The 15,318-nt window shown below is 35.0% G+C and overlaps 1 protein-coding gene across 46 annotated transcripts in view; it reads left to right on the top strand.

Annotated features, from left to right (window-relative positions):
• Positions 1 to 15,318, top strand: part of CLASP2 (cytoplasmic linker associated protein 2) — a 289,137-nt gene that overhangs the window by 226,803 nt on the left and 47,016 nt on the right. For 28 of the 46 annotated variants that reach the window (XM_087915696.1, XM_087915693.1, XM_087915692.1 and 25 more), the window contains 4 exons: positions 447 to 510; positions 11,124 to 11,287; positions 11,655 to 11,733; positions 11,844 to 11,894. In XM_087915696.1, the coding sequence (XP_087771822.1) occupies positions 447 to 510; positions 11,124 to 11,287; positions 11,655 to 11,733; positions 11,844 to 11,894 (358 nt within the window). The remainder of the gene's footprint in view (positions 1 to 446; positions 511 to 11,123; positions 11,288 to 11,654; positions 11,734 to 11,843; positions 11,895 to 15,318) is intronic. The other 18 variants (XM_087915720.1, XM_087915710.1, XM_087915707.1 and 15 more) reach the window with 1 other exon arrangement.

Below are 15,318 nucleotides of genomic sequence, written 5' to 3'. Positions count from 1 at the left end.
GCTTCACAAACAGTTTGGCCAGCTTCTTGACAGAAGGCAGTCCATTTGCAAATGGTAAAATGGGCTTGCTTAGAGAACAAATCAATGACAGTCCAAATTACTGTATTTCCACCACTTTCCAGGAGTTTGACAATAAAACCTATCACAATCTCCTCCCACGGTTTCATTGGTTCAGTCACAAAATCCCCCCTCCCAATTTCCCAGGAACATGAATGTGGCAGTGTAGAAGCTTCTAGTGCTTAATGTGGTTTCCAAAGCTATATAGGTAATACAGGGCAATGTATTATTAAAAATTCTTTGCATTTTTTGAGATCATTAACAAATTATATTTTTAAAAAGTGGAATTGCAAACATTTTAAAGTAAATTAGGACATAGATTTCTTTTTGAAGTTCTTCATCACATCCCTCTGAAGTTTTACTAAAGTAATATTTTGTTATTTTGACAGTCGTGTTGAATTAAAAAGATTGTGTGAAATCTTCACAAGGATGTTTGCTGATCCTCATAGCAAGGTATGTATTTCCATTTTATTTTTTATGATGATTTACTAAGCATTATATATATTAAAATTCTAAAAGCTTTGATCATTGGAGTTGCTTCATTCACAAAGCTAAAAGATAATATACAGGCTCATGGATTTCAAATATTACTATTCTTCTCCAATTACACAAGTCCAGGATTTCTAAATGCAAGAAAGGACCTCACCAGGTTCAGATAATTCTTGCTTAGTAACCGGTCACTTAATAACAGTAGTTACAATGAACTAAAACAAAAGCTCAGTACAACTCATTCCCAAAATCACAACCACTGCCACACTCACCCATCCCTTGGTCACATAATTGTATTTGAGGCATATGGCAATCAGCTCACCCTGAGAATCATTTGCAGCATCTTGCAATCACGTGGATGTGATTTTTCTCCAGCAAAATTTGAGAATAGATTTTTTAATGACCATATGGTTTACTAAATGACTAGTGACTCACTCTATAATCATTGCAAAATCAAATCAGATCACAGGGTGACCTATTTAACCACCACATGATTTACTGACTAAAATTCCAGGCCCATTTGAAATTGTTAAGTGAGTACCTATATATACATAGTGTAGACCTTGCTGCTGTGATTTAATTCACATCCATTAAACTCTAATGTAGAAACCTCAAAAGGACATAACTGAATTCATAATTCAAGTCATCTATAAGGTATAGGCAAATAATGCTTTCCTTTAAGTAGCAGGCTTGAGACTCCAGAAAATACTTTGTTAAACCATTGCCATATATATAAGGTGGGTTATTTCCAGTTTGCTCATAAGCAAGAAATTGTGTAATTCAACTTTTTTCAGTGTATGTTCTCAGAAATTCCTCTCATCTTCTCTTTAATAAAAACAGATGTAAAACATAGCTTCTCTCATCTTTGAATCATTTTGTTGTCTTTTTCAGATCTTCTTTATTCAATCCAGTTCTTCATTTCTTTTTTCTTTCCCATTTTTAGAGTCTTCAAATTTCTTTTTAATATACAAAATGGATATTTTCTTTGTATTGTTTTGTTTCTGTGTAACATTGAGAATGAAGCATCTGCTGAAGAAAGAAACAAAAGAAACAGTATATTCTGGCCAAGCCAAGAAGAGAATCACTCTTGTGAGTCTTTTTAGGGAGAAGGCAGATATTAGTGGAACAATCAATAATTCCAAGCCCAATTATTTGATATTAGATTTAGCACAAGTCATAATATCAATGTTGGGGCATTTCTTCTTCTGCAGCAAGCCCACCCCATTGATTTGTGTACTTATCAAATAAACATTGCAAAAGGGGGGGCTTGTGTTATTCTGTGGTAGCCAAATTTTAGGAGGAATTTGATAGTAAACACCTTTCCAACTAACAAATGTAGTAAAATGAGCTGTAACTGTGCACATGATGTTTTGCGTCTAATGAAGTGAGCTACAGCTCATGAAAGCTTATGCCTTTTCAAAAAACGTAGTAATCAGAAAAGCAGCTAATTCCAGACTTTTTTGCATACCAAGTACAAATTGAAATTATTCCTTTCAACCACCATCACATGGCAGCAAAGAGTTATTCTCTCTCTCCCTCCCCCTCTCTGTCTCTCTCTGAGTGTGTGCATGTGTTGCAGTTCTTTGGCAATATTTTTGGAAGTGGTTTGCCAGGACCTTGTTACTAGAATTCAGAAAGAACAACTGGGTCAAAAACATCTAGCTGGCTGACATGCCTGAAACAAAACTAGAACTAATTTTTAATACAGCACTTTTAATCACTATATTAAACTGACTCTTAATATGTCTTTTGCCAGTGTTGATGTGAAAACAAACAAAATAAACAAAATCAGTTTCTTTTTCCAGGTGCAGGCTTTCCAGAACAGTTAGCAACTTTTACATCTCTTGAATCAGTGTTAGATCTTATCAACAACTTAACATAAGACACACGTGTTTCCATTTAAAAATTAGATGTTCCTCTTTCCTCATGTTACCAATATATTCCCACTTTTCAGATTTAGAAGAAAGTAGAGACTCAAGAGCAGAATTACGACCGCCTTGTCGTAGTCTTTTTCTCATTGCCCAACTTATTGGGGAGTAAAATTAATTGTTTGATCCATATTTCCTAGCCTTTGGGGAGAAAATATTAAATTCTAAATAATGATTAGGTAAATACTAGATTTTGGAAATTGAATCAATTATATTTACTAATGGCTCTGTTTCCATTTAAGGACCTATAGCTACTTCTTTCTTCAGATAAAGTGTTGCTTCAGAGGAAACATTGTTCTCCAACTGTTCGTAAGCCAACCAGAGTTGCTGCAATATGAGGATGGACTGCATATTAAATAAACAAAGAAAAACTTCATTTGCATTCATGAAATAAAAAACTTTTTTATAATAATCAATTTTTACTCTGGCTGGGTTTTTCACTAGAACACAATTTCTTTGCCAGATACGTACAATAGAGCAAAAAACGTCAATTATCTGAAATTCCAAAATATTTCAAATAGCATAATCACTGACACTTGTCCCCCCATGAATTTCAGTGGCTTGGTCAGATTTCAGTAACTCCACTGTTACTTTGAACATCCTAAGATTCTTTTTTCAGAATATCTGGGAGAAGTCACAGTTGTGTTTTTATATTAATGCAGGTGAAGAAATTACCCAATAATCACAGCAAAAGTAACACATAAATCTAATTAAAAGACACTGTAGTGTACAATATAGTCACATTGTTGTGATGAATCATTGCAACATATCATGGTTCACATAATCAAAATTTAGGTGCTTGGCAGTTGGTATGTGGGACATGGTGGACGCTGGCTAAGATATTGAGCTTGTCGATCAGAAAGGTCGGCAGTTTGGCGGTTCGAATCCCTAGAGCCATGTAACGGAGTGAGCTCCCGTTACTTGTCCCAGTTTCTGCCAACTTAGCAGCTTGACAGCAGGTAAAAATGCAAGTAGAAAAATAGGGACCACTTTGGTGGAAAGGTAACTGCACTCTGTGCATCTTCAGCGTGTAGTCATGCTGGCCACATGACCACGGAGACGTCTTTGGATAGCCCTGGCTCTTCAGCTTTGAAACGGAGATGAGCACTGCCCCCTAGAGTCAGGAATGACTAGCATATACGTGTGAGGGGAACCTTTACCTTAATGATGATTGCAGTGTCCCACAGTCATATGTCATCATTATAACCTTCCCATCTAGCTTCCAACAAAGTCAGTGGGAGAAATCATATTCACTTAATGACCGTATGATTCACTTAACAACCACAGGGATTTACTTAACAACTGTGGCAAAAAAGATCTTAAAATGAAGCAAACATCACATAACTGCTTTGCTTAGCAACAGAAATTTTGGGCTTGGTTGTGATAATAAGTCAAGGCTACCGGTATCCAGCCCAATTTAGTATGCTAACCAAATGAAAGCCAAATTAAAACCCAGCTCTCTGACATAAGTAGTAAATGACATTGTTTCTATTGTTAAATCTTTGCTGTTATAAAGTTTTCAGGACATTGGTTGCCCTGCTGATATTGTAAGTCTTAATTTAGACTAGTTTACAAAACTTCATATTTATTTACCTCTTGATTCAATAACTCTCTATGAAATAACATTTGCATCCACAAACTTTATATATATATATTTGTTTTCGTAGATTTTCATAGGTACAGGTACGTAGGTCTAGGTGTGTTCAGGTCTTTTCCCATGTAAGATTAAGAGTACCTTGGCGACGTTTCGGCGAGGTCTATCAGAGAAGCCATCGAGATAGAGAAACACCCCCATAACATGAATAGACGGGACAATACCTCCTGCCTACCAGACATCTGGAAGCTAGCCCTGACCAACAAATGAGTCCAAGCCACGAAAACCAACACCAGACCCAAAACAAACGGAACACCACTGCCAATCCCCCTCATCAGACTCAGGCCCAAACCCATCCTATAAACAAAGGACAACCACCATCCAGAAAACAGACCACGGCTGCTTCGCCAGCTGTCGCACCCCCTGATCCCAAAACCAAACAAGCTGACACACGCCAAGAACACAGACCCAGACCCCAAACTCGAAGCCAGAATAAAATCCAGAATGCTACATCACAGCCACCCGCTCAGGACATCACATCAGAAAACTCAGGAAATTACACCACAAGAACTCAAGAAGTTGCAACGCAGCAAATGACCCAGGATATCACAGCACAAGACCAAGGATACCACAGCAATAAATCTCACAAGGTCATCACACAACCCATTATCCAAGCCATTACTACACAGGAGGCTAATGGAAAAGAGATCAAAACACAAATGACCCAGGAGATAACAATGCAGGACCCAGGATACCACAACAAAAGAACTTGCAAGCCCATCACACAACCCATTACCCAAGCCGTTAAAACACGAGAGGCTAATGGAAAAAAGATCACTACAAAACAAATGACCCAGAAGATTACAGCACAAGATCCAGGATATCTCCACAACAAAACTCACAAGGCCATCACACAGCCCATTATACCAACATCAACTCCATCAACCAATCAAGAGACAGCAGCACAGCCAACCAGCCCAGCACACCAGCCCCCGCCACCAGTATATATAGAGAGATGGCAGCTCTGATCACACACTGCTTGCACTGGCACAAAGCCAGAAGCACCAGCCTGAGGATGGTGAGTGGGACCTCACCAAAACGTCACCAAGATACTCTTAATCTTACACGGGAAAAGACCCGAACACACCTAGATTTACATATACATACATACATGTGTGTGTGTGTGTATGTATGGCATTCAGCTTTGTTACACATACATATACCCCTATATATATATGTATATATATATATGTGTATATATATATATGTGTATATATATATATATATATATATATATATATATATATATATATATATACACACATACATACATACATACATATACATACACACACACACACACACACATATATATATACATACATACATACATATACATATATAAGTTTTCACGGGTAATTACATGTATGGTATTCAGCTTTGTTCGGGTATTTTCCCACGTCATGCTTTTAAAGTTGTAGCAACGTTTCGGCTGAATCTCATCTGCCATCATCAGGCTTCTGTATTGTGTTTGTCTGTGAGTCAGACTTTCACAGCCGTATATATAAATTGGTGCATGTTAATGCTTTGATTAGGTTATTCAGCTTGACACTACATTTCTGATGAAGAATTATTAGTGAAAAGAATGCCATAGAATCTTATTTTCATCTTTTTGTCCTTAAGGAGAATCAGAAGTTTCAATTCAGCATCACACCAAACAAACTTCCAAATGACTCTTTACCTGTTCTATATTTATATTTCATTATTTAATTATGATCCATCTTTCTACATAAAATTTACCCACCATGCAGACATTTCTGAGACGTCATAATTAAAACTTTTTGTTTCCTGAATTCTCAGCAAAAGGGAGTTTACCAGCTTAATTACTCTATACCCCAATTATCTCTCACAGTAAGCATCAATGCTGCATTTTGATATTTTGTCTTGCTAGTATATTTCTAAGAACATTAACTTTATAAGAACTAGTATACTTTTTCACTTTAGTTTTCTTCTTGCAAATAACTCTGCCAGTAGAGTAAGAGAATCAGTATATGAAAACTGTAATACAATTAAGTTTGATGTACCAATTTTAGAGAAATGGTCAATAAATTGATATTTAAACAAATGGAAACTATTTCTTTCCCTACTCATAACCAGAATGGTAGTGGATATATTATATCGAGGAAAAATGAAGAATTAAAGAGGAAGTAAAGTACAAGCTTTATGGACTGATTCTAATCTTGTTATGAGTAGTATAGAAGAAATGTAGGATAAAAATTGAGTCAACAAGATGATTTCTGCAAGAAATAATCCATCTCCACCCTGCTTCAGATAACTGACATTTTCAATTTGCTCCTACTTTTCCTAATAATAAATATTTGAACAACTGTTGACAACAATGTTGCTGAATTTCAATACTTGATATATCTGATTTAATTCACTGAAAAAGTTTTGCATCTTTTAGTGTAAATTCTAAATTTTTGGATTATTCTACTTATGGATGCATTTTAACTTCAGCGAGATTTTCTATAGTCTTTGCTAAAAATATAAGCCTTAGATGTATACCTTTGATTTGTTTGCAGCAATCATTCTTTGGCTGTGTTTGAGGATGTTTATTGACTTAATTGTCTAATGGCACTTTGTTTTAGGAGCCCATAGTGTTCAGTAAAATATTTAAGCTTCCACAGATAAGTAACTAAAATTCGGTTACTTGAAGCACTATGTCTGATTGTTCAATCCTGCAAAAACTGCAAAAAAGGTGTTTTCTGCCATAGTAGAAAATAATAGACTTCAGTTCCATTGCATTTGTATCTATAGCAGGGCTGTCAAACTCGCAGCCTGCAGGCCGTGCGCTGGCCACACCCACTCCTGGTTTAGTAAAGGGGGGGAATTCTGATACGTCTCGTGATGTCGCCATGATGATGCAAGTTTGACACCCCTGATCTAGTATGACCCAAAATATGCACATCTACTTAAGATGTTATAATTTTAATAGATATGTATAGATTACTGTTCTTTAACTAAAGCTTGAGGGTTGAATTGATGCACAGCCATGTTTTAAAATTGCTCATAAAAAACTACTTTTCTTCCAATGATTTGATCTTGAAAGAGAAAATAGAGGAAGAAGACCGAAGATAGATTGATATATGCTACTTAGGAATTTGATTCCAAAGATATTAATATTTTAAAACATATGCATCATAATTTTCTCATGCAGGAACTATGCAGATGGCAACTAATTTGTGTGTTTTATCTCCCCCTTCCCCCCCCCCCTTTTTTTTTTCTTTTTGCATGCTGTCCCCTGTGTTGGAACTCTCTATAGAGAGTAAGTTGGTTCAATATTTGTTGGAACCCTGACTGTGTTGCATGACGAATACTAATCTTTCTCCCCTCTATTTTATACCTATAAAAATGTTTGTAGAATGTAGCTTTTGCACTTTATAAATTCCTGCAGCTATAGAAATTATCCTGAAATGCTTTTGTATACAAATGAACTTTCCTTTTGTTTCTCTACTGCTATTGTGTATTGTGGTGACTGGCGCATCTTAATTTCATATCTAAGGATATATTCATATTAAAAAGATCTAAAACATTTTCTCCACAGTCCTGTTGCTGATTTATATCCAGATTTGTTTATAGGAATACATATATACAGTGGTCACGAATGCTCCTGTTCACAACCAAATCTGGTGGGGAACAAAAAAATCCACCTCAGGACACGATTCAAAAATTGGGTGACGAACAAAATTAGCATGGAAAGGGAATCTTTCTGCGCTGATTTCCCCTTCGATGCCATTTTTTTTACTGCACGCATGTGCAGTCGGTGGTGCTTTCGGACGCGACCAAATTGGGTTGCGACCAGAGTCCAGGAACAGATTACAGTCACAACCTGAGGCTCCACTGTACATGCATCAATACATACATACATATATGTGTGTGTGTGTATGTGTTTTCTTAAGTTTTCGCGAGTACTTACATATATGGTATTCAGCTTTGTTCGGATATTTTCACACGTCATTATAGTTGTGCTTTTAAAGTTGTAGCAATGTTTCGGCAGAGTCTGATGATGGCAGATGAGATTCTGCCGAAACGTTGCTACAACTTTAAAAGCACAACTATAATGACGTGGGAAAAACCCAACAAAGCTGAATACTACACACACACACACACACACACACACACACACACACATTCTCTGTCCACTGTGAATGTGAATTTTTACACAGACAAACACATACTTTTTGGCTATCCCATATCGTGAATGTCTTTTTTTTTTTTTTTGCAAAATGCCCATGAAAATATGCAAAACTGAGCAGTGTTTAAATTATGTTTATATTTAAACTGATCTACAGTCTGAATATTATGGAGGAGGAAAAGCATTGTTAAGGTATTGCAATTTTGAACATGAAAGGTGAGTTGGCTTGTTAACTATCAAGACTTTATTGCTAAGAGCAAGTTTTCAGTATTTTTCAGTTTAAAAATAAGATAACATGCAGTAGTGTCTGTTAATTTTTATACGTTTATATGAAATGATGCCTATCAATGCGGTTAAATGAATCACATGAACAATAAATTGGAGATAAATTGACTTAGTTGAACTTAAATCCCATTGAAATCAGCAAGAATTATGATAATAATTCAATTGAATTACACTGATATTGAGAGTTAACTTGGTCTGAATCCAATTTTGTTGCATCATTCTTTTTTCTCAATATTGCTATTATTTTTGAGTATAGAGATGGATTCAAAACCCTTACTGTAACCCATGGAAACCTTTTTGATCATGATTTTAGAAAACTATTCCTTAGTTTTCTAAAATCTTAACATTTTGAGGTGAGAAACAAGAAAAAAGAATTATAAAACTTACATTTGCATAACTTAGATATATCCAAAGGGCACCCCCCCCACCTCAGTGTCCCTAGAGCAAGGCTTTTGCTTACATGTAAGATTAGATCATGCCCACTTTGCTATTCCAACTATAGAAACTACATATGTTGTGTCCCTTGGTCCCCCTTAGGTTGCCAATTCATGTGTTAATGGAAGGTTTTTCTAAAAAATTATGCTTTCCAATTCTCTTCTACAGTAAGCCTTGGTTGAATAAACATTCATTTCACAGTTCAAATTTACACAATCTGCAATAAAAAAAAGTTGAATCAGTAAACCAGGTAACCAAATAGTACATGTAATCAGAGTTCTGCTCTGCTTCCACAGTCCTGCATTCATTTTGGTTTGCAATGCCTAGAATGTGTTTTTCACTATTGCATGTCTTCTGTTTACTTTCAGTAAAAAGATGGGTACAAAACCTTATTCTAAGAGACCTTCAGCCTAGTGATTACATTGGAATTATGCTAAACCAATGTTCATTAAATTGAGTTTTACTGTGGTAGAAAATTGGAAACCCTAGCCTTTTTGTTATACCCTCCTCCATAGTCCATTAAATTACAGTTTTCTGTATACTTTATCTGATTATATTTAACTAGAGCTTAAAGTTAACCCTACAGTAAAGCTTGGAATGAGTTATAACAGAGCTCCAACCCTAGATGGACAACTTACCCAAAGCTGGTGTCCTAACAAAATTGTGCATGCACTACCCCCATTTTTCCTGCACTACATAACAGTAGAGTCTGTAGTTTGCTGCTGTAAAGAGCAAATAAAGACCAAAGATAAATGTGGAATCACTGTCTTATTATGAAACCCACATTTTAGGAATTGGGCAAAAGAACACCTCTTGTTGGTGGTTAGTTTCAACAATAAAGTATAATATACTCACTATGTGTTCTCATTAAATATTCTGCAAGTTTAGGACTATTTTAAACATTTGTTTTTTCTTTATTCAATAGATAAAGGGCCAGATAGTAGCAAATGAACAAGCATAGAAAAGTGTAGAAAGCTCTAGTGGTAAATTTGTATAGTTTGAGCATAGACTGAAAATTTTCAGATTCTTTTTCTTCTACCTTATAAGGGCTTTGTTTGTTTGTTTGCAGTAGGAATCAAAGTATTATTTGTATGCCTTGTAGAAGACTTATTTGAAAGTTTGATTACTAATTTCAATACAAAGTGTAGCTAAGTATCTTTATAGAAAAAGATAAAATTTCCCTATTGCAACTATACATTATTTAATCAGCTTGCTTTCTGATTCAAGTACACCATTTTGGATCACCTTAATGATTTTACAGAACTATATTGTTTTGATACAAATACTTCCTAAAACTATGAAGATCAAGTTTCCAATTTTAAATTTCTTTACACTCCCAATTCTGTTCAGTTACAGATTGTTCTGTTTCCATAATTATTGACACTTTTATAAACAATGCTGAAGTTAATTTGTTAGATGTATAGAGATCATTTGTAACATTAATTTCATTCTTCCCTGTTTCAAATCTTACAGTGTACTATACTGAAGAAAGTCATAAATGTGTTATATTAAAGATTTGTTGTGGCATCTTAGCTTTTTTTATTTGTATCCAGCATGTTTTCTATGCATGCAAGACTTAGCAGTGTAAAACTATTTTTCAAATGGAAAACAAGATTTTTTATGGTTGTTCAGACTTTATTAAATATAAAGTGATGAATAGCAGAAAAAATAGTATGTATGAAAAAGAGATGAATATTGTGACTGCACTATATGAGAGAATATATCTATGAAAGTAGATAATATATCATTAAAGCTGGGAAGTTTGAGAGTTTTTCAGATCAGTTGTAATAAAAAGATCTAGTATGCTAAAATGAAGCATAGATCAAGTTCCAAAATTCAATGAAATAGACAACACCAAAATAGTGAAAAGGGAAGAAGAGAATTGCGCCAGTCATCACAGCATTTCTTTGCTCAGTGATATTGCATGAAGTACTAATTTCCAGAAATACAAATATATTTCTGAATCACAGATTCTTACAAGAAACGGGAGAGAATGTTTTCCTGCTTGGCTGTATATCATTGCCTCTTTCTGCTTCTATGTGGTACTACATTATTTTGTGAGTTCAACACAGGCAAGCATCAACTCCTTTTCTTCCCTACTTTTTTTTCCTTTTGTCCTCCCTTTTTCCCCCTAATGCAGGTGTTCAGCATGTTTTTGGAAACATTAGTAGATTTTATCCAAGTTCATAAAGAAGATCTACAGGATTGGCTATTTGTGCTGCTGACCCAGCTTCTGAAAAAAATGGGTGCTGACTTGTTGGGATCTGTACAAGCAAAAGTTCAGAAGGCTTTAGATGTGACAAGGTAATAGATTAATGTCAGAATAAAAGTACACCTGTTGTAAACTTTCTACATTTGTATTTCAGTTTTGCATCCTTTAGAATACAATAAAATATAGCTATTAGAGTCAGCATATTAGAATGTAGAAAAAATGTGTCTGTTTTCACTATATTGTCTATTTTTTAATAATGTTTATATACAATATACCTTTAAAATGAATGAACCCAAATGCTGTGTTTAGTTTTAACGTTTTCAGTCTTTACAAACCCATAATTTTTATATTATCTCTCACTGCTTATATGGGCAAAGTACATGTATTTCCCATTTTATGTCTAGTTTCTGAACATACTGTAAGTTTGATGATGTGAAATTTAATTGTATTATTTCATAGGGAATCATTTCCAAATGATCTTCAATTCAGTATTTTAATGCGGTTTACTGTTGATCAGACCCAAACACCAAGTCTGAAGGTAAAAACTTATAAAGCTTTACATTCCATTCAATAATACTTTTGTCTTGTGTTATACATTCTATGTTGTTGGTTTTCAATTAGTGGGTTTTTTTTATTATAAAATTTCAGACAGTCAAGCCAGCACTGCAGGACCAGCTTCGTTCTTTTTGGAGCTCCAAGGTTTTTTTTTCTGAATTATTGCTTTTTTTAACCTATTGTGTGTAAAATTTACATTAAAATATTTCTATGCATCAATATAGTGCTACTAACCTTTGCAAGGAATTTTGAGCATGCTCTTGTAAACTTGATCACAGCGTTATGTGATTGTCTTGAAACATTCTATGAAAATCCTATGAAAATTCCACAAAGTCCAACACAGTTTTAAAAAATTGTATGGCTGTCTAACATCAAGCTGGCTATGCAAGCTCCCTCTATCAAGTCTTTTCTAATTTTATGTTTGTAATTTCCCAATCTCCATTTAAAAGACTGAATAGTATCCCAGCAAAATTTCTTGCTGAGTTTTCTACAGTTGCAAAATATTTTTGCATCTTCAAAATTGGAGTCATTTGCTTTTAAGCTTTTATTATGAATATTCTATGATATTAATGATACATATTCAGACACTGAGCTGTTGCTGAAAATATGTAAAAGTTGAAATATATAAACAAAAACTACTCTCCTGAAGATGACCAGTTGGAGAAATTTCAGACTTGGGTATATACAGTATACTGTGTATGTACAGCAACTGAGACATTTTGGGAAAATAACAAGCATATATGTAACCACCATTTTTCTCTGTCTGGCACAGAAGTATTTAGTCTGTTAATTGCTTTCACAATATGGCACTTCTTTACTCCTTGATGCAGTGGTATCGAAATTACAGACAAAATATCATATTTCTTAAAATGCAATGTTTATTATAAGTGCTATAGAGAAATTTATATTAACTATTTTGTTACAGTGAATCTTTAGATTTTTCTGTAGATTTAAATATAAAGGAATAAAGATTTTAAAACTGGTAGGAGCTACATTGGGAGATCGATGTGGATTGGTGGTTTTCCCCTGATTAAAAAAATCCCTTTAAACTTTAAGTTATATCTATGTGAATCATTGAAAGGTTATGTTGCTAATTGTAGATATGAAGATCTTTTAAAAACATCTTTATTTTACTATATAAAGAAAGAGCAACAATTTCAATGTCTATATAAACAGTGTGTTGTCTGGTTACAGTTAGTTTGAGCAATAGTCATCATCATAATGCTCATTAGTAGTGATCATATAATAACAGCATTTTCTCAACATAATATTAATACTTAATTGTTAATACTAAATCATATGGATAATAAACATATCATAATATGTTTATGGTAAAATTAATCCTTCATGGTTAAATTAATCCTTCACTTATAATTTTAAATATTCTAACTTCTGTTTCTTTTATTTAACCATAGATAAAATGAATCCCATGTTTCAAAATATTCCATATCTTCCTTCTCTTTAATTTCAAGTCTATCAATCTATCTATTTAATTTCAAGTCTATCAATCAATCTATTCAATCTATCCATTTCTGCACATTCTAGGTTTGTTTTTTTTTGCTATATTCTCAAAGATGTGAAGATACTATGTGTTTGCATTGCACAAAACTTCCAAATATATGAAAGTGCCCCATTTTTGCTAGCAGAGGCACCACAGGGTAGTCTTTTGCTATTTCCAGGCCGGGCCCACGGACCGGATCTAAGCAAGCAGTGGGCCAGATTAACCCCTCGGGCCTTGAATTTGAAACCCCTGACATAGGATATGGTGATTGCTTAACTGAAGAATCTATATTCATATAGTCCTTGGCTACAACAGCAATGAAGTCTGCTCATTGAGGTTGCATATGTGATACTTAAATGAAATTGCCTTGGGGTGGTCCAGAAGGCCTAGCACACACTAAAACCTTCCTGCCTCCCAATACCTCCTCCCCGCCCAATACTCCTATGCTCCACCTCCTGTCCCTCAAGGTCCCCACAGCTCTGTTTTCCCCTCATAAGGTCTGCATAGGCATCCCCCCATACACAACTTTCTGCAGGTCTTAGGCCTGCTTCCCACCCCACTGGACCCATTTCCTCCCTGCCTCTCATTACCCGTCGTAGACCTTTTGAAGATCTTCAGAGCTCCAGACATGTAAAATTGTGGTTACTCCAAAATGACAGCTGCTTTATGCATGAAGCCACATGGTCCACGGATAAAGTAGTCTTAACAAGATCTGTGCAGTTTTGCGCAAAACTTCAGAGCTTGCACTGCTATGCAGACTGCATTAGGGAAACAGAGCAGATTGCAGGTGCATCCCAGAAGCACCTGCCATTCTTTGCAGCTGCTTCTAAGCCACACAACTAAGGGACACAGAGGGATGGAGTGGCTTGCAAAGGATGAGCTTCAGAGAGCTTCAAAATATAAAGTGCATGATGAAGATATGGAGGAGGCCTAAGGCCTGCAGTGACCCAGTAGAACAGAATGAGGGAGATAGGTTGTGGGGGGATGCTGCAGGTTCCTGTTGTGAATCCTAAGTGCGAATGACAGTGTGGGTGCTGCAGCAGCAATAACTTCAAAACGGGGTTTTAAGTGGCTTTTAGGACATCTATTGTATATAAGGACTACTACATTGTTTTTTGAAATGATATTATTTGTGCCAAAATGGCATATTTTTGAAAATAAACTTTGTATTCTATGTTCATTATTACATTTAGCAATATTATTGTTCACACACACACACACTTATTATAGAATATCTATTCTTTAAAAAGTAGCATGTTGAATTGAATTGATGATCTAGTTCACTATTCTGTTTCTTACCACAACCAATTAGAAGCCTTTAAATGACTTGTATACAAGGCCTAAAGGCAACAGTCTTCTCAGATTGTTTTACTCACTAAACCGAGTTCAGATATATTTAGTGCACCCCGAAATACTTTTTATATTTTGTTGTGTTTTACTGATCTAGGTGAAATGTTAATATATATTGCTAGTGTATGATATGCCATACATTATCATACATTACATACATCATGTATGATATGCCGTACATTAAATAAATAACATCTTTATAAACATAATAAGTAGATTTTACAAACCAGTTGTAGATTTCTCCAACATGGAGCAAATTCAGACAGAAACATGTTGCAAGTAACTTCAGCAGACATGTTACAAGTGCAGAACAGAACAGTAACTCAGTTTCTCTTTTACTTTAGTTCAGCAGGCAAGCAAGAGAAGAGAAGCAGTTTCATTTCAATAGACAGACTCAGAACTCAACATAGCTTCAGAGCTGCAGAGCTTAGTTGCTACACCTAAGCTACCTCTAGTTTCAGTTTCCAAGCAGTTCTCATTGGCTGACTTAGTTGATATGCCTATTCATTGGTTGACCTTGTTACCAAGCTCTATTCCAGTTCATGAATATACTCTGACATACTTGATATGGAATAAATTCTATGACTGGTTGAAGACAAAGGATAGAAGTTAGAGAAAGAAAACAATGAATGTTTTTTGTTAAAAACAGATGGTTTGTAACCACAATATTATATGGTATAAGTATTCTTATTAGAAATTGGCACTATTTTTGTAGTA

This window comes from Pseudonaja textilis, chromosome Z, assembly GCF_049901715.1.
Source record: "Pseudonaja textilis isolate UNSWEBS1 chromosome Z, rPseTex1.2, whole genome shotgun sequence".
NCBI lineage: Eukaryota > Metazoa > Chordata > Lepidosauria > Squamata > Elapidae > Pseudonaja > Pseudonaja textilis.
The sequence above is the reverse complement of the archived record's forward strand: the minus strand, read 5'-3'. Positions and strand labels throughout refer to the sequence as shown.